The 26281-nt window shown below is 41.2% G+C and overlaps 1 protein-coding gene across 2 annotated transcripts in view; it reads right to left on the bottom strand.

Moving 5' to 3' along the window:
• LOC129829460 (regulator of G-protein signaling 17-like) overlaps positions 1–26281 on the bottom strand; it is a 188291-nt gene that overhangs the window by 93192 nt on the left and 68818 nt on the right. For both annotated transcript variants that reach the window (XM_055891163.1, XM_055891164.1), the window contains exon 2: positions 5227–5340. In XM_055891163.1, coding sequence (XP_055747138.1) covers positions 5227–5241 — 15 coding nt within the window. In that variant the 5' untranslated portion in view covers positions 5242–5340. The remainder of the gene's footprint in view (positions 1–5226; positions 5341–26281) is intronic.

The raw sequence follows: 26281 nt of genomic DNA, 5'->3' as shown, positions 1-26281 counted from the left end.
CTTGAACAGCCTCTATGACCAGGTCCACCTCTACAAGGCAGCAGTGCCCACCTTCGCCCGGACCCTAAAAGACATCACCCTCAACCGCAGCCCAAACAGGAGCAGCAGATCAATAGACACCCCCCCCCCCCCGGACCAACTGGACCCCCCCGGACCTGTGGGACCCCCCCGGAACCACGCCAAGAGGTCTTACATCCTGTCACGTTCCTGACCTGTTTTCCTTTGTTTTGTATTCATTTTAGTTGGTCAGGGCGTGAGTTGGGTGGGTTTGTCTATGTTTTGTATTTCTATGTGGGGTTTTGTGTTTGGCCTGGTATGATTCTCAATTAGAGACAGGTGTGTATTGTTTGTCTCTAATTGAGAGTCATACAAAGGCAGCCAGGGTTTCACTGGTGTTTTGTGGGTGTTTGTTCCTGTGTCCTCACAGGACAGTTGAAGGTTAGTCACGTTTGTTGTTTTGTAGTTTGTAGTGTCTTGTTTGCTGTTTTTCATTAAAAGATGGCTTATTTCCCTCAATCCGCATCTTGGTCCTATCCATGCTCCTCCTCGTTTGAGGAGGAGAACAACATTGACAGTCATTACAGAAACACCCACCACAACAGGACCAAGCGGATTGAGGAGAGAGAACAAGAACTAAAGCAATGGAGAGAAGAGGAATGGAGTTGGGAGCAAATTTTCAATGGAGAAGGACCCTGGGCTAAGGTTGGTGTGAATCGCCGCTCTCGGGAGGAGAGGAAGGCAGCCACAGCCCAGGAGCGCAGGTATGAGGGTACGCGGCTAGCACGGAAGCCCGAGAGGCTCACCCAAAAATTTCTTGGGGGGGGGCTAAAGGGGAGTGTGGCGAAGCCGGGTTGGATACCTGAGCCAACTCCCCGGGCTTGCCGTGGAGTAAGAGGGCGTCGTACTGGTCAGACACCGTGTTATGCGGTGAAGCGCACGGTGTCCCCAGTACGCGTGCTTAGCCCAGTGCGGGCTATTCCACCTTGCCGCACTGGGAGGGCTAGGTTGGGCATCGAGCCGGATGCCATGAAGCCGGCCCAACGTATCTGGCCTCCAGTACGTCTCCTCGGGCCGGCGTACATGGCACCAGCCTTACAGGTGGTGTCCCCGGTTCGCCTGCATAGCTCAGTGCGGGCTATTCCACCTCGCCGCACTGGCAGGGCTACGGGGTCCATTCAACCTGGTAAGGTTGGGGAGGCTCGGTGCTCAAGAGCACGTGTCCTCCTTCACGGTCCGGTATATCCGGCGCCACCTTCCCACCCCAGCTCAGTACCACCAGTGCCTACACCACGCACCAGGCTTCCAGTGCATCTCCAGAGCCCTGTTCCTCTTCCACGTACTCTCCCTATGGTGCGTGTCTCCAGCCCGGTGCCTCCAGTTCCGGCACCACGCACCAAGCCTCCTGTGCATCTCCAGAGCCCTGGACGCACTGTTCCTTCTCCCCGCACTCGCCCTGAGGTGCGTGCCCTCAGCCCGGTACCTCCAGTTCCGGTACCACGCACCAGGCCTAGAGTGCGCCACGAGAGTCCAGTGTGCCCTGTTCCTGTTCCCCGCACTCGCCCTGAGGTGCGTGCCCTCAGCCCGGTACCTCCAGTTCCGGTACCACGCACCAGGCCTATAGTGCGTCTCAGCCGGCCAGAGTCTGCCGTCTGCCCAGCGGTGCCTGAACGGCCCGTCTGCCCAGCTCCGTCTGAGCCATCTGTCTGCCCAGCGCCGTCTGAGCCATCTGTCTGCCCAGCGCCGTCTGAGCCATCTGTCTGCCCAGCGCCGTCTGAGCCATCTGTCTGCCCAGCGCCGTCTGAGCCATCTGTCTGCCCAGCGCCGTCTGAGCCATCTGTCTGCCCAGCGCCGTCTGAGCCATCTGTCTGCCCAGCGCCGTCTGAGCCATCTGTCTGCCCAGCGCCATCTGAGTCAGCCGTCTGCCACGAGCCATTAGAGCCGCCCGTCTGTCCCGAGCCAGTAGAGCCGTCCGTCAGTCAGGAGCCGCTAGAGCCGTCCGTCAGTCAGGAGCCGCCAGAGACGCCCGCCAGTCAGGAGCTGCCAGAGACGCCCGCCAGTCAGGAGCTGCCAGAGACGCCCGCCAGTCAGGAGCTGCCAGAGACGCCCGCCAGTCAGGAGCTGCCAGAGACGCCCGCCAGTCAGGAGCTGCCAGAGACGCCCGCCAGTCAGGAGCTGCCAGAGACGCCCGTCAGTCAGGAGCTGCCCGACAGTCCGGAGCTGCCGTACAGTCCGGAGCTGCCGTACAGTCCGGAGCTGCCCTACAGTCCGGAGCTGCCGTACAGTTCGGAGCTGCCCTACAGTCCGGAGCTGCCCTACAGTCCGGAGCTGCCACTCAGCCCGGACCTGCCGGAGTCCCTCAGCCAGGACCTGCTGGAGTCCCTCAGCCAGGACCTGCTGCCCCTTATCCCGGTGTTGCCCCTTATCCCGGTGTTGCCCCTTGTCCCGGTGCTGCCCCTTGTCCCGGTGCTGCCCCTTGTCCCGGTGCTGCCCCTTGTCCCGGTGCTGCCCCTTGTCCCGGTGCTGCCCCTTGTCCCGGTGCTGCCCCTTGTCCCGGTGCTGCCCCTTGTCCCGGTGCTGCCCCTTGTCCCGGTGCTGCCCCTTGTCCCGGTGCTGCCCCTTGTCCCGGTGCTGCCCCTTGTCCCGGTGCTGCCCCTTGTCCCGGTGCTGCCCCTTATCCCGGTGCTGCCCCTTCATTTAGGTGGGGTTAGTGGGAGGGTGGTCATTGGGAGGGGGATAAAGAAGCGGGGATTGATTATGGTGGGGTGGGGACCTCGTCCACCGCCAGAGCCGCCACCGTGGACAGACGCCCACCCAGACCCTCCCCTAGACTTTGTGCTGGTGCGCCCGGAGTTCGCACCTTAAGGGGGGGGTTCTGTCACGTTCCTGACCTGTTTTCCTTTGTTTTGTATTCATTTTAGTTGGTCAGGGCGTGAGTTGGGTGGGTTTGTCTATGTTTTGTATTTCTATGTGGGGTTTTGTGTTTGGCCTGGTATGATTCTCAATTAGAGACAGGTGTGTATTGTTTGTCTCTAATTGAGAGTCATACAAAGGCAGCCAGGGTTTCACTGGTGTTTTGTGGGTGTTTGTTCCTGTGTCCTCACAGGACAGTTGAAGGTTAGTCACGTTTGTTGTTTTGTAGTTTGTAGTGTCTTGTTTGCTGTTTTTCATTAAAAGATGGCTTATTTCCCTCAATCCGCATCTTGGTCCTATCCATGCTCCTCCTCGTTTGAGGAGGAGAACAACATTGACTGCCTTTACACATCCAGACCACAACACCACCAGCCATATCCCCACCCCAACCAAACAACACCCCCCCCCCCCAAGTCAACCATGCCCACACCCCATTTAGGCCCCCTCAGATCAGACCTATGCCCCTTCTACCCACCCCATGCACCCCACTCCCGCAAAGAGGGCCTCGACATGGAAGTCACACATACGCCCAGGCCGTGAGCGAGCAAACAGGCCCAACCCACACTCTTACACTCGCTCAAGCCAATGGCAGGTACCAGATGCTCAGCAGGCTCTGCTCAAACTTACTGGTCTGAGGACAAACCACACGACCAACAACATTGGACACTTTATGGACTACAAAGAACTCTTTAACATCCTTGGTTCTGGCCTTTTCCCCAATATTTGGAACCAAGGACCCAATCCACAAAAGTGGAGACAAATTTGACCCCAATAACAGGGCTATGGGGTGAGACAGGGATGCAGCTTAAGCCCCACCCACTTCAACATCTATATCAACGAATTGGCGAGGGCACTTGATCAGTCTGCAGCACCCTGTCTCACACTACTAGTCAAATGTCTACTGTTTGCTGATGATCTGGTGCTTCTGTCACCAACCAAGGAGGGCCTACAGCAGCACCTAGATCTTCTGCACAGATTCTGTCAGACCTGGGCCCTGACAGTAAATCTCAGTAAGACCAAAATAATGGTGTTCCAAAAAAGGTCCAGTCACCAGGACAACAAATACAAATTCCATCTAGACACCGTTGCCCTAGAGCACACATAAAATGATACATACCTCGGCCTAAACATCAGCGCCACAGGTAACTTCCACTAAGCTGGGAACGAGCTGAGAGACAAGGCAAGAAGGTCCTTCTATGCCATCAAAAGGAACATAAAATTCAACATACCGATTAGGATCTGGCTAAAAATACATGAATCAGTTATAGAACCCATTGCCCTTTATGGTTGTGAGGTCTGGGGTCCGCTCACCAACCAAGAATTCACAAAATGGGACACAAACCAAATTGAGACTCTGCATGCATAATCATGAGAAATCAAAAAGATAATTGTCCAAAAAACAGGGCAAACTAGAATGCTATTTGACCCTAAACAGAGAGTACACAGTGGCAGAATACCTGACCACTGTGACTGACCCAAATTTAAGGAAAGCTTTGACTATGTACAGACTCAGTGAGCATTGCCTTGCTATTGAGAAAGGCCGCCGTAGGCAGACATGACTCTCAAGTGAAGACAGGCTATGTGCACACTGCCCACAAAATGAGGTGGAAACTGAGCTGCACTTCCTAACCTCCTGCTAAATGTATGACCATATTAGACACATATTTCTCTCAGATTAAACAGATCCACAAAGAATTTGAAGGCAAATCCAAATATATCTATTGGGTGAAATACTACAGTGTGCAGTGAAGAACAAACACCATTGTAAATACAACCCATATTTATGTTTATTTATTTTGCCTTTTGTACTTTAACTATTTTCACTTAATATGACATTAATAATTCTCTTGGAACCTTTTGTATTCTCTTGGAACCTTTCTGAGCGTAATGTTTACCGGTAATTGTTATTGTTTATTTCACTTTTGTTTATTATCTACTTCACTTACTTTGGCAATGTTAACATACGTTTCCCATGTCAATAAAACCCTTGAACTGAATTGAATTGAGAGAGACAGAGACAGAGACAGAGACAGAGACAGAGAGAGAGAGAGAGAGAGAGAGAGAGAGAGAGAGAGAAAGAGAGAGAGAGAGAGAGAGAAAGAGAGACAGAGAGACAGAGAGAGAGAGACAGACAGAGAGGGAGAGAGAGAGAGAGAGAGAGACAGACAGACAGACAGACAGACAGACAGACAGACAGACAGACAGGCAGAGGCAGACAGGCACAGACAGACAGGCAGACAGACAGACAGACAGACAGGCAGACAGACAGACAGAGGCAGACAAGCAGACAGACAGAGAGACGTTAGGTTAAGTTACCAGTATGTCCATCATGGCTTGACAGCTCTCGGCAGCCTAATAGTCCTGTAATCCTCAGCGATGTTAGCAGCCTGGGAACACGCATGTCATCCCCCCTTTGGCCACGGACCTCTCCTTCATGGACACACACATGAATACATGCACACAATCACATACATATACACACATACAGACATGCACACACAATCACATACATGTACACACAATCACATACATGTACACACAATCACATACACGTACACACAAACAGACATGTAAACAAAGGGAGAGAGAGAAAAAGGCTGTAAGTAATATATAGTAGTAATATATAGTAATAATATATAATAGTAATATATAGTAGTAATATATAGTAGTAATATATAATAGTAATATATACTAGTAATATACAATAGTAATATATAGTAGTAAAATATAGTAGTAATATATAGTAGTAATATATAATAGTAATATATAATAGTAATATACAATAGTAATATATAATAGTAATATATAATAGTAATATATAATAGTAATATATAGTAGTAATATAAAATAGTAATATATAATAGTAATATACAATAGTAATATATAGTAGTAATATATAGTGTTAATGTATAATAGTAATATATAATAGTAATATACAATAGTAAAATATAGTAGTAAAATATAGTAGTAATATATAGTAGTAATATATAGTGTTAATGTATAATAGTAATATATAGTAGTAATATATAATAGTAATATATAGTAGTAATATATAGTAGTAATATATAGTAGTAATATATAATAGTAATATACAATAGTAAAATACAGTAGTAATATATAATAGTAATATATAGTAGTAATATATAGTAGTAATATATAATAGTAATATATACTAGTAATATACAATAGTAATATATAGTAGTAAAATATAGTAGTAATATATAGTAGTAATATATAATAGTAATATATAATAGTAATATACAATAGTAATATATAATAGTAATATATAGTAGTAATATATAATAGTAATATATAATAGTAATATATAGTAGTAATATAAAATAGTAATATATAATAGTAATATACAATAGTAATATATAGTAGTAATATATAGTGTTAATGTATAATAGTAATATATAATAGTAATATACAATAGTAAAATATAGTAGTAAAATATAGTAGTAATATATAGTAGTAATATATAGTGTTAATGTATAATAGTAATATATAGTAGTAATATATAATAGTAATATATAGTAGTAATATATAGTAGTAATATATAATAGTAATATATAGTAGTAATATATAGTAGTAATATATAATAGTAATATATAGTAGTAATATATAATAGTAATATACAATAGTAAAATATAGTAGTAAAATATAGTAGTAATATATAGTAGTAATATATAGTGTTAATGTATAATAGTAATATATAGTAGTAATATATAGTAGTAATATATAGTAGTAATATATAGTAGTAATATATAGTAGTAATATATAATAGTAATATATAGTAGTAATATATAGTAGTAATATATAGTAGTAATATATAATAGTAATATATTATTATAATATATAGTAGTAATATATTATAGTAATATATTATTAATATATAGTAGTAATATATTAGTAATATACACTAGTAATATATATTAGTAATACATAGTGATAATATATAATAGTAATATGTGGCAGCAAGAGATTTTCGATGTACCCATTCCATGGCACATGGTTTATGAATTGATACGCAAAACAACGCCGGATTCAAAACTTCAATTTTTTAATATAAATTACTGTACAAAATTCTTGCAACCAATAGAATGTTATATATATGGGGGATACAATCTTCCCAGCTCTGCAGATTCTGCTGTGAGGAGGCAGAGTCATTAGATCATTTATTTTGGTATTGTCCATATGTAGCTCGTTTTTGGTCACAGGTCCAGGAATGGCTGAAGAATTGCAACATTTGCCTAGAACTAACGCTACAGATAGCAATACTGGGGGATTTGAAAAGCCACAATCAATCAATCAATAATATAATTATTATTTTAACAAAAATGTATATTTTTAATTTACAATCTGTAGAAGCTATGAGAATAGGAAGGTTCAGTACTTATGTGAAGCATCACAGAACAGTTGAAAAATATATGGCAAATAGAAATCCAAAATGGATGGTGTTGAGATATAGATGGGAGGGGTTGAATGGAGCTGAAGGGTGGGACTAATAACAAGATAAACAATGTAAAACATACGGGTTCTGTAAAACGTATATAGGTTCAGAAATGTTGTGAAATAGCGCAGTTACAAATAGAACTGGATGGACATCAGAAATAGAGGAAGGACTAAAAACAAACAAAATATAACTATTGTAAAATAGATTGTGTCTGTAACATGTGTATAAGATGTATAAACTGAAGGTAGAAGCCTAAGTGTTATTGTTTATTAGTTTGGGCAATAATACAGGAAGGTATATTCTATTAAAAGTATGTATATCTACATGTGTATGTATGTATATATGTGTATATGTATGCATATGTATGGGTATGTACGTGTAAGTATAGGGATATATATATTTACCAAAAAAAGATATGGGGGATTGGAAATGATGCAGACAATTACATTGATGGAAGCTACAATCTACCCACAATATTAAGCTGATCCACACCTAAAAATAAATATATATATATATATATATATATATATACACTAATATTCAACTGTTTGGCATCACTTAGAAATGCCCTTGTTTTTGAAAGAAAAGCACATTTCTGTTCCATTAAAATAACATCAAATTGATCATAAATACAGTATAGACATTGTGAATGTTGTAAATTACTATTGTAGCTGGAAACGGCAGATTTCTTTGTGGAATATCTACATAGGCGTACAGAGGTCCATTATCAGCAACCATCACTCCTGTGTTCCAATGGCACGTTGTTGTTAGATAATCCAAGTTTATCATTTTATAAAGGCTAATTTATCATTTGACTAATTTATCATTTAGCACAGCTAAAAAACTGTTGTGCTGATTAAAGAAACAATAAAACTGGCCTTCTTTAGACTAGTTGAGTATCTGGAGCATCAGCATTTGTGGGTTCGATTACAGGCTCAAAATGGCTACAAACAAATAATTTTCTTCTGAAACTCGTCAGTATTCTTGTTCTGAGAAATTAAGGCTATTCAATGCGAGAAATTGCCAAAAAACTGAAGATCTCATACAACGCTGTGTACTACTCCCAGAACAGAACAGTGCAAACTGGCTCTAACCAGAACAGAAAGAGGAGTGGGAGGCCCCGGTGCACAACTGGGCAAGAGGACAAGTATATTAGTGTCTAGTTTGAGAAACAGACACCTCACAAGTCCTCAACTGGCAGCTTCATTAAATAGTACCCGCAAAACACCAGTTTCGACATCAACAGTGAAGAGGTAAAAAGGCGACTCCGGGATGCTGGCCACATGCAAATTCAGAACACACAACGTTATTGAATAATTGTGTTATTTAACGCGTCAAATAGTGTTATTATCAAATAGTGTTATTTGACGTGTATCTTTTTTGACACGCAAAGACCCGAACGGCATTCCACAGTATGTCGTGAAGCTAATAGCAGTGACGCTATTACTCTGTAACTAAAGTCAGGCAACATCTGAAAAATTGTGCACTTGGTAGTGTGACCAGTCACGAAAGCCAACATCACCCACGACAGAGAACGATTGATTGTCAAGGCAATGAAATTCCATTATCTTGGTGTTAATCGATTTCGCCTTTGATTTCTCTCGCTGAAAGTTTCTATTCTTTCAAATGACTGCTCGTCTTGTTGACTGCTCGCCTTTGCTGACTGCTCGTTCCACACAGCAGACATTGTGGGCTCGGTTAGGAATGCTGTGTTGCACGTATAGCGTCATTACGTCATGTACCTACGTTATATAGGTATGCACGTTAGCTTCGACATCAGTTTTGCACATCGGCGTTAAACTAGACATCGGGCCGATACCGATGTTGCCAGTTTTAGCTAATATCGTTCGATTCCGATATGTTCACCGATATATAGTACACCCCTAAGAAAAACAATTCTCCATGCACTGTAATTTACAAACGGATAAGGGTTATTGATAAAAAGCTAGGTAAAAGAGTAAGCCGATTGGAAAAGGAGATTGTAAATATAACTGAAAATAGTTTTAGATCTATTTTACCTTATGATCGCTGGAGACACATGTGAAACTGTTTTCCACTGTGAAGTTTATAGGATATAGGTTTCACAAATGACCAAACCTAACACGTTGATTTACGATTTCTAGAATGTTTTAATGATATGCCTGAACTTTCCACTGTATTTTGTTTTACAATTTGCATCGTGTTAAAAATTTGCCACTTTCAATAGCCACCGTCAGTTATACCTACAGTTGAAGTCGGAAGTTTACATACACCTTAGACAAATATATTTAAACTCAGTTTTCACAATGCCTGACATTTAATCCCTGTTTTAGGTCAGTTAGGATCACCACTTTATTTTAAGAATGTGAAATGTCCGAATAATAGTAGAGAGAATTATTTATTTCAGCTTTTATTACTTTCATCACATTCCCAATGGGTCAGAAGTTTACATACACTCAATTAGTATTTGGTAGCATTGCTTTTAAATTGTTTAACTTGGGTCAAACGGTTTGGGTAGCCTTCCACAAGCTTTCCACAATAAGTTGGGTGAATTTTGGCCCATTCCTCCTGACAGAGCTGGTGTAACTGAGTCAGGTTTGTAAGCCTTCTTGCTCGCACACACTTTTTCAGTTCTGCCCACAAATGTCCTATAGGGTTGAGGTCAGGGCTTTGTGATGGCCACTCCAACACCTTGACTTTGTTGTCCTTAATCCATTTTGCCACAACTTTGGAAGTTGGCTTGGGGTCATTGTTCATTTGGAAGACCCATTTGCGACCAAGCTTTAACTTCCTGACTGATGTCTTGAGATGTTGCTTGAATATATCCACATAATTTTCCTACCTCATGATGCCATCTATTTTGTGAAGTGCACCAGTCCCTCCTGCAGCAAAGCACCCCCACAACATTATGCTGCCACCCCCGTGCTTCACGGTTGGGATGGTGTTCTTAGGCTTGCAAGCATCCCCCCTTTTTCCTCCAAACATAACGATGGTCATTATGGCCAAACAGTTCTATTTTTGGTTCATCAGACCAGAGGACATTTCTCCAAAAAGTACAATCTTTGTCCCCATGTGCAGTTGCAAACCGTAGTCTGTCTTTTTTATGGTGGTTTTGGATCAGTGGCTTCTTCCTTGCTGAGTGGCCTTTCAGGTTATGTCAATATAGGACTTGTTTTACTGTGGATATAGATACTTTTGTGCCTGTTTCCTCCAGCATCTTCACAATGTCCTTTTCTGTTGTTCTGGGATTGATTTGCACTTTTCATACCAAAGTACGTTCATCTCTAGGAGACAGAACGTGTCTCCTTCCTGAGCGGTATGACGGCTGTGTGGTCCCATGGTGTTTATACTTGCGTACTATTGTTTGTACAGATGAACGTGGTACCTTCAGGCGTTTGGAAATTGCTCCCAAGGATGAACCATACTTGTGGAGGTCTATAATTTTTTTTCTGAGGTCTTGGCTGATTTCTTTTGATTTTCCCATGATGTCAAGCAAAGAGGCACTGAGTTTGAAGGTAGGCCTTGAAATACATCCACAGGTACACCTCCAATTGACTCAAATGATGTCTATGAGCCTATCAGAAGCTTCTAAAGCCATGACATCATTTTATGGAATTTTCCAAGCTGTTAAAAGGCACAGTCAACTTAGTGTATGTACATTTCTGACCGACTGGAATTGTGATACAGTGAATTATAAGTGAAATAATCTGTCTGTAAACAATTGTTGGAAAAATCACTAACCGACTTGCAAAAACTATAAATTGTTAAAAAGAAATTTGTGGAGTGGTTGAAAAACGAGTTTTAATGACTCCAACCTAAGTGTATGTAAACTTCCGACTTCAACTGTACAAGCATTTATAACTGTCACTTTAGTATGTCACGCCCTGATCTGTTTCACCTGTCCTTGTGATTGTCTCCACCCCCCTTCAGGTCTTATTTTCCCCAGTGTATTTATCCCTGTGTTTCCTGTCTCTCTGTGCCAGTTCGTCTTGTATATTTCCAAGTCAACCAGAGGTTTTCCCGTTCTCCTGTTCTTTGCATTCTCCTTTTTCTAGTCCTCCCGGTTTTCACCCTTGCCTGTTTCTGGACTTTGTACCTGCCTGCCTTGACCAAGAGCCTGTCGGCCACTCTGAACCTCCTAGGCTCTGATCTGGTTTTGACCTTTTTGCCTCTCCATGGCCATTCTCTTGCCTACCCCTTTGGATTAATAAACATTATAAGACTCCAACCATCTGCCTCCTGTGTCTGTATTTGGGTCTCGCCTTGTGCCTTGATATAATGTTAGTTTCCTCACATTTATAACTGTCAATTTAGTGTTAGTTTCCTTACATTTATAACTGTTACTTTAGTGTTAGTTTCCTCACATTTATAATTGTCACTTTAGTTTCCTCACATTTATAACTGTCCCTTTAGTGTTAGTTTACTCACATTTATAATTGTCACTTTAGTTTCCTCACATTTATAACTGTCACTTTAGTGTTAGTTTCCTCACATTTATAATTGTCACTTTAGTGTTAGTTTCCTCACATTTATAACTGTCACTTTAGTGTTCGTTTCCTCACATTTATAACGGTCCCTTTAGTGTTAGTTTCCTTACATTTATAACTGTCATTTTAGTGTTAGTTTCCTCACATTTATAACTGTCATTTTAGTGTTAGTTTCCTCACATTTATAACTGTCACTTTAGTGTTTCCTTACATTTCTAACTGTCACTTTAGTGTTTCCTTACATTTCTAACTGTCACTTTAGTGTTTCCTTACATTTATAACTGTCACTTTAGTTTCCTTACATTTATAACTGTCACTTTAGTGTTTCCTTACATTTATAACTGTCACTTTAGTGTTAGTTTCCTTACATTTATAACTGTCACTTTAGTGTTAGTTTCCTCACATTTATAACTGTCACTTTAGTGTTAGATTCCTCACATTTATAACTGTCACTTTAGTGTTAGTTTCCTTACATTTATAACTGTCACTTTAGTGTTAGTTTCCTCACATTTATAACTGTCACTTTAGTGTTTCCTTACATTTATAACTGTCACTTTAGTGTTTCCTCACATTTATAACTGTCACTTTAGTTCCTTACATGTATAACTGTCACTTTAGTTTCCTTACATTTATAACTGTCACTTTAGTGTTAGTTTCCTCACATTTATAACTGTCACTTTAGTGTTTCCTTACATTTATAACTGTCACTTTAGTTTCCTTACATTTATAACTGTCACTTTAGTTTCCTTACATTTATAACTGTCACTTTAGTTTCCTTACATTTATAACTGTCACTTTAGTTTCCTCACATTTATAACTGTCACTTTAGTTTCCTTACATTTATAACTGTCACTTTAGTTTCCTTACATTTATAACTGTCACTTTAGTGTTAGTTTCCTCACATTTATAACTGTCACTTTAGTGTTAGTTTCCTCACATTTATAACTGTCACTTTAGTGTTAGTTTCCGTACATTTATTACTGTCACTTTAGTGTTAGTTTCCTCACATTTATAACTGTCACTTTAGTGTTAGTTTCCGTACATTTATTACTGTCACTTTAGTGTTAGTTCCCTCACATTTCTAACTGTCACTTTAGTGTTAGTTTCCTCACATTTATAACTGTCACTTTAGTGTTTCCTTACATTTATAACTGTCACTTTAGTTTCCTTACATTTATAACTGTCACTTTAGTTTCCTTACATTTATAACTGTCACTTTAGTTTCCTTACATTTATAACTGTCACTTTAGTTTCCTTACATTTATAATTGTCACTTTAGTTTCCTTACATTTATAACTGTCACTTCAGTGTTAGTTTCCTCACATTTATAACTGTCACTTTAGTGTTAGTTTCCGTACATTTATAACTGTCACTTTAGTGTTAGTTTCCTCACATTTATATCTCTCACTTTAGTGTTAGTTTCCTCACATTTATAACTGTCACGTTAGTGTTAGTTTCCGTACATTTTAAACTGTCACTTTAGTGTTAGTTTCCTCACATTTATAACTGTCACTTTAGTGTTTCCTTACATTTATAAATGTCACTTTAGTGTTAGTTTCCTCACATTTATAACTGTCACTTTAGTGTTAGTTTCCGTACATTTTAAACTGTCACTTTAGTGTTAGTTTCCTTACATTTATAACTGTCACTTTAGTGTTTCCTCACATTTATAACTGTCTCTTTAGTGTTAGTTTCCTCACATTTATAACTGTGACTTTAGTGTTAGTTTCCTCACATTTATAACTGTGACTTTAGTGTTAGTTTCCTCACATTTATAACTGTCATATTAGTGTTAGTTTCCTTACATTTATAACTGTCACTCTAGTGTTAGTTTTCTTAGATTTATAACTGTCACTTTAGTGTTAGTTTTCTTAGATTTATAACTGTCACTTTACTGTTAGTTTCCGTACATTTTAAACTGTCACTTTAGTGTTAGTTTCCTTACATTTATAACTGTCACTTTAGTTTCCTTACATTTATAACTGTCACTTTAGTGTTAGTTTCCTCACATTTATAACTGTCACTTTAGTTTCCTTACATTTATAACTGTCACTTTAGTTTCCTTACATTTATAACTGTCACTTTAGTGTTAGTTTCCTCACATTTATAACTGTCACTTTAGTGTTAGTTTCCTCACATTTATAACTGTCACTTTAGTGTTAGTTTCCGTACATTTATTACTGTCACTTTAGTGTTAGTTTCCTCACATTTATAACTGTCACTTTAGTGTTAGTTCCCTCACATTTCTAACTGTCACTTTAGTGTTAGTTTCCTCACATTTATAACTGTCACTTTAGTGTTTCCTTACATTTATAACTGTCACTTTAGTTTCCTTACATTTATAACTGTCACTTTAGTTTCCTTACATTTATAACTGTCACTTTAGTTTCCTTACATTTATAACTGTCACTTTAGTTTCCTTACATTTATAATTGTCACTTTAGTTTCCTTACATTTATAACTGTCACTTCAGTGTTAGTTTCCTCACATTTATAACTGTCACTTTAGTGTTAGTTTCCGTACATTTATAACTGTCACTTTAGTGTTAGTTTCCTCACATTTATAACTCTCACTTTAGTGTTAGTTTCCTCACATTTATAACTGTCACTTTAGTGTTAGTTTCCGTACATTTTAAACTGTCACTTTAGTGTTAGTTTCCTCACATTTATAACTGTCACTTTAGTGTTTCCTTACATTTATAAATGTCACTTTAGTGTTAGTTTCCTCATATTTATAACTGTCACTTTAGTGTTAGTTTCCGTACATTTTAAACTGTCACTTTAGTGTTAGTTTCCTTACATTTATAACTGTCACTTTAGTTTCCTTACATTTATAACTGTCACTTTAGTGTTTCCTCACATTTATAACTGTCTCTTTAGTGTTAGTTTCCTCACATTTATAACTGTGACTTTAGTGTTAGTTTCCTCACATTTATAACTGTGACTTTAGTGTTAGTTTCCTCACATTTATAACTGTCATATTAGTGTTAGTTTCCTTACATTTATAACTGTCACTCTAGTGTTAGTTTTCTTAGATTTATAACTGTCACTTTAGTGTTAGTTTTCTTAGATTTATAACTGTCACTTTACTGTTAGTTTCCGTACATTTTAAACTGTCACTTTAGTGTTAGTTTCCTTACATTTATAACTGTCACTTTAGTGTTAGTTTCCTCACATTTATAACTGTCACTTTAGTGTTAGTTTCCTCACATTTATAACTGTGACTTTAGTGTTAGTTTCCTCACATTTATAACTGTCACTTTAGTGTTAGTTTCCTCACATTTATAACTGTGACTTTAGTGTTAGTTTCCTCACATTTATAACTGTCACTTTAGTGTTAGTTTCCTCACATTTATAACTGTCACTTTAGTGTTAGTTTCCTCACATTTATAACTGTCACTTTAGTGTTAGTTTCCTCACATTTATAACTGTCACTTTAGTGTTAGTTTCCGTACATTTATTACTGTCACTTTAGTGTTAGTTTCCTCACATTTATAACTGTCACTTTAGTGTTAGTTCCCTCACATTTCTAACTGTCACTTTAGTGTTAGTTTCCTCACATTTATAACTGTCACTTTAGTGTTTCCTTACATTTATAACTGTCACTTTAGATTCCTTACATTTATAACTGTCACTTTAGTTTCCTTACATTTATAACTGTCACTTTAGTTTCCTTACATTTATAATTGTCACTTTAGTTTCCTTACATTTATAACTGTCACTTCAGTGTTAGTTTCCTCACATTTATAACTGTCACTTTAGTGTTAGTTTCCGTACATTTATAACTGTCACTTTAGTGTTAGTTTCCTCACATTTATAACTGTCACTTTAGTGTTAGTTTCCTCACATTTATAACTGTCACTTTAGTGTTAGTTTCCGTACATTTTAAACTGTCACTTTAGTGTTAGTTTCCTCACATTTATAACTGTCACTTTAGTGTTTCCTTACATTTATAAATGTCACTTTAGTGTTAGTTTCCTCACATTTATAACTGTCACTTTAGTGTTAGTTTCCGTACATTTTAAACTGTCACTTTAGTGTTAGTTTCCTTACATTTATAACTGTCACTTTAGTTTCCTTACATTTATAACTGTCACTTTAGTGTTTCCTCACATTTATAACTGTCTCTTTAGTGTTAGTTTCCTCACATTTATAACTGTGACTTTAGTGTTAGTTTCCTCACATTTATAACTGTGACTTTAGTGTTAGTTTCCTCACATTTATAACTGTCATATTAGTGTTAGTTTCCTTACATTTATAACTGTCACTCTAGTGTTAGTTTTCTTAGATTTATAACTGTCACTTTAGTGTTAGTTTTCTTAGATTTATAACTGTCACTTTACTGTTAGTTTCCGTACATTTTAAACTGTCACTTTAGTGTTAGTTTCCTTACATTTATAACTGTCACTTTAGTTTCCTTACATTTATAACTGTCACTTTAGTGTTAGTTTCCTCACATTTATAACTGTCACTTTAGTGTTAGTTTCCTCACATTTATAACTGTGACTTTAGTGTTAGTTTCCTCACATTTATAACTGTCACTTTAGTGTTAGTTTCCTCACATTTATAACTGTGACTTTAGTGTTAGTTTCCTCACATTTATAACTGTCACTTTAGTGTTAGTTTCCTCACATTTATAACTGTCACTTTAGTGTTAGTTTCCTCACATTTATAACTGTCACTTTAGTGTTAGTTTCCTCACATGTATAACTGAAATGTGAAACCAGTCAAGCATATCAACATATCACATTTTCCACAGTGAAGTTTGAAATGCTTGCCTTATAAACTTTAAAATATGAGCTATAGGCTTCTGTAGCCATGTGTAAATGACAGTACAGCGCCAAACCGACAGTTTCCTCACATTTTGCATCATTCCATTACATCGCTAGTTGACCTTTATTTCCCCTGTCCTGTTGGTGTGGTTGTTTCTGAGGATCGCTAGCTATAGTGGGTCATATTAGGCTAACGTATTACAAGTTGTGCAATAATTTGGGACATGTAGCCTATTGGAATCATTATGGAACACAGATCATGTGCACAATCACATCATGTGCACAAACACAGATCGGTGCACAATGACTGGACCGTTGTCATTACAGTCCCATGATTCATGAGGATTATCAGGGTAGATTTGTAGGACTACTGTTCAACGCCTATTGTACACTTTTCTCACCTTCCAATATTTCATGGATTGAACAATTGAATATGGCAACTCAGGATGAATCAAATCACTGTATTTTTGATTCACCAATATATTTATTGCGTTAAGTCTCTCCAACCCTGTTGTTTTTATTATTCAGAAATATTTTCCTAACCCTAAATAATAACCAAGATCAGAATATTGTTTAAATCTACCAATTGCTGCTGAACAGGAGATGAATATGTGTGTATTAACATTACATTCTGTCATTGATCCCTGATATTCCGAACTGTTCTCTACAAAGTCTAGTGTCTGTTGAGAAAAGTCTAATTAAAAGGCACACCTAACTTAAAGGGATGGCTTTAGATAAATGTACTGAAAACACTATGGAATTAAAACTCCAAGAGAAAATCTGTTGGCCAGCTAATGAGAGGGTTTTCAGTGGTTGAATTACATTTATTCAGCGCTCGCAAGGAAACCACACCTGCAAAGTCAATAATACAACTGCATAAGCTAATTCTGAATATCAACTACTGAGAAGTGCGTAGGAAAGCTGTACTTAGAAAAGGCGTACATTTCTTAAGTCTGAATCGGGGCCCTTAGTGAATATGTCAAAAGTCCAAACCACTTTTTAAAATTATGCTGTACCAGACCCACTTCCCCCACCGGCTGGTAGAGGCCTGTAACAGACCCACTTCCCCCACCGGCTGGTAGAGGCCTGTAACAGACCCACTTCCCCCACCGGCTGGTAGAGGCCTGTACCAGACCCACTTCCCCCACCGGCTGGTAGAGGCCTGTACCAACACCACTTCCCCCACCGGCTGGTAGAGGCCTGTACCAACACCACTTCCCCCACCGGCTGGTAGAGGCCTGTACCAACACCACTTCCCCCACCGGCTGGTAGAGGCCTGTACCAACACCACTTCCCCCACCGGCTGGTAGAGGCCTGTACCAACACCACTTCCCCCACCGGCTGGTAGAGGCCTGTACCAACACCACTTCCCCCACCGGCTGGTAGAGGCCTGTACCAACACCACTTCCCCCACCGGCTGGTAGAGGCCTGTACCAACACCACTTCTGGTAGAGGCCTGTACCAACACCACTTCCCCCACCGGCTGGTAGAGGCCTGTACCAGACCCATTTCCCCCACCAGCTGGTAGAGGCCTGTACCAGACCCATTTCCCCCACCAGCAGGTACAGTGTGACTTACCTTCTTCTTCTTCTCACTGAGGTCAACGGTGCATAAAGATCTCCTCAGTGTTGAATCCTCAGGCTAAATGTTACGGATCAAATCGTGTAGTTGAGGGTCATGTCATAACTTCCTCTGTAACTCATTTACAGCCCTCTTCCTGTGGTCTATAACGCACAGATGAAGGGTCTATATCTGAATTCTATGCAGTCAATGTAAAGACAATTATAACCTCCCATTCTTTTAAGCAGGCAAGTCATTTCAGAACAAATTCTTATTTACAATCACAGCTTACCAGGAGACAGTGGGTTAACTACCTTGTTCAGGTCCAAAACAACAGATTTTTACCCTGTCAGCTCAGGGATTCAAACAAGCAACCTTTTGGTTACCGGCCCAACACGCTAACCACTAGGCTACCCGCCACCCTCATAAAACATTCATAAACATTCATAAACATACCTCCCTTGTCAAAAGTAAAGAATAAAGAAAAAACTACGCTAATGGAAATATAAACATTTTATTTCCATTTTCTACATGTAGCACAGAAAACATTTGTTGGCCGAAGAATCCTACCTATTAAAACATGTTGTTTGACTTTTCTCGAATGGATTTAACAAAGATGTATATTCAAACCATTCAAATTCAATTCCCCATTTCAGACCCATATAGCAATAACTATTTTGGTGAGTAAAATGTAGCTAGCTGGCATTTCCCCCTTATTCAGTAATGTAACTAGCTAGCATTTCCCCCTTATTCAGTAATGTAGCTAGCCAGCATTTCCCCCTTATTCAGTAATGCAGCTAGCTAGCATTTCCCCCTTATTCAGTAATGTAGCTAGCTAGCATTTCCCCCTTATTCAGTAATGCAGCTAGCTAGCATTTCCCCCTTATTCAGTAATGTAGCTAGCTGGCATTTCCCCCTTATTCAGTAATGTAACTAGCTAGCATTTCCCCCTTATTCAGTAATGTAGCTAGCCAGCATTTCCCCCTTATTCAGTAATGCAGCTAGCTAGCATTTCCCCTTTATTCAGTAATGTAGCTAGCCAGCATTTCCCCCTTATTCAGTAATGTAGCTAGCTAGCATTTCCCCCTTATTCAGTAATGTAGCTAGCTAGCATTTCCCCCTTAATCAGTAATGCTGCTAGCTAGCATTTCCCCCTTATTCAGTAATGTAGCTAGCTAGCATTTCCCCCTTAATCAGTAATGCTGCTAGCTAGCATTTCCCCCTTATTCAGTAATGTAGCTAGCTAGCATTTCCCCCTTATTCAGTAATGTAGCTAGCTAGCATTCCCCCCTTATTCAGTAATGTAGCTAGCTAGCATTTCCCCCTTATTCAGTAATGTAGCTAGAGCTAAGCCCCTGGCACAATGTCAACACTTTTCAAACACGGTTAATAAACATTACAAAGTCATCATAAAACTCATGAAACATTTAGTTAACAATGTTATTTCACTGTTTATAACAGATACATATTGATATAATATAATTGACTTCACATTGACTACATAGAATTCATAAATAGACCTTTAACAAGCAGCTAGCCTAATGGTTAGAACGTTGGCCCAGTAAGCGAAAGGATGCTGGATGGAATCCCCAGGCTGTCAAGGTAAAGATATGTCTTTCTACCCCTGAGCAAGGCAGTTAACCCACTGCGCCGAAGACGTGGATGTAGATTAAACCAGACCTCCCCCCCCTCTCTGATTCAGAGGGGTTGGGTTAAACTCGGAAGACACATTTCAGTTGAAGCCATTCAGTTGTACAAATGACCAAGTATTCACCCTCTTTCCCTTGATGTTGGTCGTTATAGCTCAGATGACAAACTGTACAGGTAATTACCATGAAGTGCTTAATGAATGGAAAAATGTATTTGACCTTACATTGACTGCATATATAATTCATACATAGACCCTTCATCTGTGCGCCATAGACCAGTACGACCTAATTGTCATGTGGACGAGAGCTGTTAATGAGTTACAGAGGAAGTTAATGACATGACCCTCAACTACACGATTTGATCCGTAACATTTACCCTGAGGATTCAACACTGAGGAGATCTTTATGCAGCGTTGACCTCAGTGAGAAGAAGACGAAGGTAAGTCACACTGTACCAGCCGGTGAGGGAAATGGGGCTGGTAGAGGCCTGTACCAGCCGGTGAGGGAAATGGGGCTGGTAGAGGCCTGTACCAGCCGGTGAGGGAAATGGGGCTGGTAGAGGCCTGTACCAGCCGGTGAGGGAAATGGGGCTGGTAGAGGCCTGTACCAGCCGGTGAGGGAAATGGGGCTGGTAGAGGCCTGTACCAGCCGGTGAGGGAAATGGGGCTGGTAGAGGCCTGTACCAGCCGGTGAGGGAAATGGGGCTGGTAGAGGCCTGTACCAGCCGGTGAGGGAAATGGGGCTGGTAGAGGCCTGTACCAGCCGGTGAGGGAAATGGGGCTGGTAGAGGCCTGTACCAGCCGGTGAGGGAAATGGGGCTGGTAGAGGCCTGTACCAGCCGGTGAGGGAAATGGGGCTGGTAGAGGCCTGTACCAGCCGGTGAGGGAAATGGGGCTGGTAGAGGCCTGTACCAGCCGGTGAGGGAAATGGGGCTGGTAGAGGCCTGTACCAGCCGGTGAGGGAAATGGGGCTGGTAGAGGCCTGTACCAGCCGGTGGGGGAAATGGGGCTGGTAGAGGCCTGTACCAGCCGGTGGGGGAAATGGGGCTGGTAGAGGCCTGTACCAGCCGGTGGGGGAAATGGGGCTGGTAGAGGCCAGTACCAGCCGGTGGGGGAAATGGGGCTGGTAGAGGCCTGTACCAGCCGGTGGGGGAAATGGGGCTGGTAGAGGCCTGTACCAGCCGGTGAGGGAAATGGGGCTGGTAGAGGCCTGTACCAGCCGGTGAGGGAAATGGGGCTGGTAGAGGCCTGTACCAGCCGGTGAGGGAAATGGGGCTGGTAGAGGCCTGTACCAGCCGGTGAGGGAAATGGGGCTGGTAGAGGCCTGTACCAGCCGGTGAGGGAAATGGGGCTGGTAGAGGCCTGTACCAGCCGGTGAGGGAAATGGGGCTGGTAGAGGCCTGTACCAGCCGGTGAGGGAAATGGGGCTGGTAGAGGCCTGTACCAGCCGGTGAGGGAAATGGGGCTGGTAGAGGCCTGTACCAGCCGGTGAGGGAAATGGGGCTGGTAGAGGCCTGTACCAGCCGGTGAGGGAAATGGGGCTGGTAGAGGCCTGTACCAGCCGGTGAGGGAAATGGGGCTGGTAGAGGCCTGTACCAGCCGGTGAGGGAAATGGGGCTGGTAGAGGCCTGTACCAGCCGGTGAGGGAAATGGGGCTGGTAGAGGCCTGTACCAGCCGGTGAGGGAAATGGCGCAGGTTATTAATCACCATAGCATGTTCGCTAACACTGGTATGGCAGAAGTTCACTGTTGAGAACAGATGGTAATGATGACGCTACGCTGTCATTGTATTGATTCATCTATTAAGATTCCTAAATATGAGCTCTTGCATAGCATGACATGAATGTGCTATAGATATGTTATGGATATATTTCATTCACCTTTAATAATGCGGTTGGGACCTGTTATAACACGTTCGTGACATGCTTCTAGATGAGGAATAAATGTGTTATGGGATATGTAGATGTGTAGTAAATCATTTACCTGTAGCCAGTCCATCCCATGCCTAACGTGATGTGCTAGATACTGTCAGTGATTTAAATGTAACCTAGACAGATAAAGGGATGATGGTGGCTAGTAAGTGTTCATGACATGCTTATAGATGAGTAATAAATGTGTTATGTATATGTAGTTAAAGTAAATCCTTACAGAGATCGAAAACATTCAACAACCAAACATCACAACAAACAAACCTCACAACAACCAAACCCCCACAACAACCAAACCTCCACAACAACCAAACCTCACAACAACCAAACCTCACAACAACCAAACAACAACCAAACCTCCACAACAACCAAACCTCACAACAACCAAACAACAACCAAACCTCACAACAACCAAACCTCCACAACAACCAAACCTCCACAACAACCAAACCTCACAACAACCAAACCTCACAACAACCAAACAACAACCAAACCCCACAACAACCAAACCTCCACAACAACCAAACCTCCACAACAACCAAACCTCACAACAACCAAACAACAACCAAACCCCACAACAACCAAACCTCACAACAACCAAACAACAACCAAACCTCCACAACAACCAAACCTCACAACAACCAAACAACAACCAAACCTCACAACAACCAAACCTCCACAACAACCAAACCTCACAACAACCAAACCTCCACAACAACCAAACCTCCACAACAACCAAACCTCCACAACAACCAAACCTCCACAACAACCAAACCTCCACAACAACCAAACCCCACAACAACCAAACCTCCACAACAACCAAACCTCCACAACAACCAAACCTCCACAACAACCAAACCTCCACAACAACCAAACAACAACCAAACCCCACAACAACCAAACCTCCACAACAACCAAACCTCCACAACAACCAAACAACAACCAAACCTCACAACAACCAAACCTCCACAACAACGAACAAAACCCCACAACAACCAAACCTCCACAACAACCAAACCTCACAACAACCAAACCTCCACAACAACGAACAAAACCCCACAACAACCAAACCTCCACAACAACCAAACCCCACAACAACCAAACCCCACAACAACCAAACCTCCACAACAGCCAAACCTCCACAACAACCAAACCTCCACAACAACCAAACAACAGCCAAACCTCCACAACAACCAAACCTCCACAACAACCAAACAACAACCAAACCTCCACAACAACCAAACCTCACAACAACCAAACCCCACAACAACCAAACCCCACAACAACCAAACCTCCACAACAGCCAAACCTCCACAACAACCAAACCTCCACAACAACCAAACAACAACCAAACCTCACAACAACCAAACCCCACAACAACCAAACCTCCACAACAGCCAAACCTCCACAACAACCAAACCTCCACAACAACCAAACAACAACCAAACCTCCACAACAACCAAACCTCACAACAACCAAACCCCACAACAACCAAATCTCCACAACAACCAAACAACAACCAAACCTCACAACAACGAACAAAACCCCACAACAACCAAACCTCACAACAACCAAACCTCCACAACAACCAAACCTCCACAACAACCAAACAACAACCAAACCCCACAACAACCAAACCTCACAACAACCAAACCCCACAACAACCAAACCTCACAACAACCAAACCTCCACAACAACCAAACCCCACAACAACCAAACCTCACAACAACCAAACCTCCACAACAACCAAACCTCACAACAACCAAACCTCCACAACAACCAAACCTCCACAACAACCAAACCTCCACAACAACCAAACCCCACAACAACCAAACCTCACAACAACCAAACCCCACAACAACCAAACCTCACAACAACCAAACCTCACAACAACGAACAACAACCAAACCTCACAACAACCAAACCTCCACAACAACCAAACCTCACAACAACCAAACCTCCACAACAACCAAACCTCCACAACAACCAAACCTCACAACAACCAAACCTCACAACAACCAAACCTCCACAACAACCAAACAACAACCAAACCTCACAACAACCAAACCTCACAACAACCAAACCTCCACAACAACCAAACCTCACAACAACCAAACAACAACCAAACCTCCACAACAACCAAACCTCACAACAACCAAACAACAACCAAACCTCCACAACAACCAAACCTCCACCACACTTAGCTGAACAGATCAATCACGACAAGACACCCAGTAACCACACCAACACATCACTGGAGTCACCAGGCAAGCACCTCAATGAATTAGAACAACAGCAAACAGACCAGCAGGAAAATAAGAGCCCTATCAAACCAACTATAGAACAAACACCCAGAACCAAGAATACACACAGAACCTGTTGGTGTGTGTGTGCATGTGTGTGTGTGTGTGTGTGTGTGTGTGTGTGTGTGTGTGTGTGTGTGTGTGTGTGTGTGTGTGTGTGTACTTGTTTTCCTACATTATCAGGGCCCCTAGACTCCTAACATTAACTATACATTCATGTACATACTACCTCAATTGGGCCGACCAACCAGTGCTCCAGCACATTGTCTAACCGGGCTATCTGCATTGTGTCCCGCCACTCGCCACTCCCCTTTTTACGCTTCTGCTACTCTCTGTTCATCATATATGCATAGTCACTTTAACCATATCTACATGTACATACTACCTCAATCAGCCTGACTAACCGGTGTCTGTATGTAGCCTCGCTACTGTATATAGCCTCTCTACTGTATATAGCCTCTCTACTGTATACAGCCTCGCTACTGTATTTAGCCTCTCTACTGTATATAACGTGTCTTTTTACTGTTGTTTTTATTTCTTTACTTACCTATTGTTCACCTAATACCCTTTTTGCACTATTGGTTAGAGCCTGTAAGTAAGCATTTCACTGTAATGTCTACACCTGTTGTATTCGGGGTACGTGACAAATAAACTTGTATATCCTGATCCTAAGGTAGGTTAACACAAACTTTTTGTAAAAGTCAGGACAATTTTAATGTCCTGAATTTGTTCAAATGCTATTTAAACCTCTTGAAGCTAGGGGGCAGAATTTTTATGTTTGGAAAAATAACGTTCCCAATGTAAGCTGCCTATTTCTCAGGTCCAGATGCTAGAATATGCATATAATTGACAGATTAGGATAGAAAACACTCTAAAGTTTCCAAAATTGTCAAAATATTGTCTGTGAGTATAACAGAACTGATTTTGCAGGAGAAAACCTGAGGAAATCCAACCCGGGAGTGCCTCTTATTTTGAAAAATCTCTGTTCCATTGCCTGCCTTTCCTCCATTTAAAGGGATATCAACCAGATGCCTTTTCCTGTGGCTTCCACAGGGTGTGAACAGTCTTTAGACATAGTTTCAAGCTTTTATTCTGAAAAATGAGAGCGATTTATCAAAACGCGTCAGTGGATGGCCAGATGTCCTTCGATTAGTTCATGTGCGCGAAAGTGGTAGCTCGACATTTTCTTTATCTCTGTTATTGAATAGTTTACCGTCCGGTTGAAATATTATCGATTATTTATTTAAAAACAACCTGAGGATTGATTATAAAAAACGCATGACATGTTTCTACGAACTTTACGGATACAATTTGGAATTTTCGTCTGCCCTTCATGATTGTTCGAGCCTGTGGATTTCTGAACATAACGCGCCAAACAAATGGAGTTTTTTTGTTATAAAAATTATCTTTATCGAACAAAAGGAACATTTATTGTGTAACTGGGCGTCTCGTGAGTGTAAACATCCGAAGATCATCAAAGGTAAGCGATTAATTTTATTGCTTTTCTGACTTTCGTGACCAATCTACATTGCTGCTAGCTGTTCGTAATGTTTTGTCTAGTGATCGATAAACTCACAAACGCTTGGATTGCTTTCGCTGTAAAGCATATTTTCAAAATCTGACACGACAGGTGGATTTACAACAAGCTAAACTGTGTTTTGGTATATTGCACTTGTGATTTCATGAAATTAAATATTTGTTAATAATATTTATAAAGACAGACAGAGGAATAGAGTGTAAAGGGATCAGACTATCCATAGACAGCAGTATAACGGCTTCAAGCTGAAGGAGCTAGAGGTACTCTGAAGTAACAGAGTCATTGTATTGTTACTCCTTGGAAACATTGAACAAGAAAACATTGGAAACAAGAAAAGCCCTGTGTGTCCAACTCTGAGGTCCAGGTGCGATGATCAGATCCAGCATCTGCATGGCTTTTCATCCAGAGAACACAATACAATGTGATCACAGTGGGAATTTAACATACGACTGGTGTTGCTAGTGCGACACTCTTACCAACTGAGACGGACAGGCACCATATCTACCCTACAGTCAGACTGAGACAGACAGCCACCATATTTACCCTACAGTCAGATACAGAAAGGCACCATATCTACCCTACAGTCAGACTGAGACAGGCACCATATCTACCCTACAGTCAGACTGAGACAGACAGGCACCATATCTACACTACAGTCAGACTGAGACAGACAGGCACCATATCTACCATACAGTCAGACAG

This window comes from Salvelinus fontinalis, chromosome 31, assembly GCF_029448725.1.
Source record: "Salvelinus fontinalis isolate EN_2023a chromosome 31, ASM2944872v1, whole genome shotgun sequence".
NCBI lineage: Eukaryota > Metazoa > Chordata > Actinopteri > Salmoniformes > Salmonidae > Salvelinus > Salvelinus fontinalis.
The sequence above is the reverse complement of the archived record's forward strand: the minus strand, read 5'-3'. Positions and strand labels throughout refer to the sequence as shown.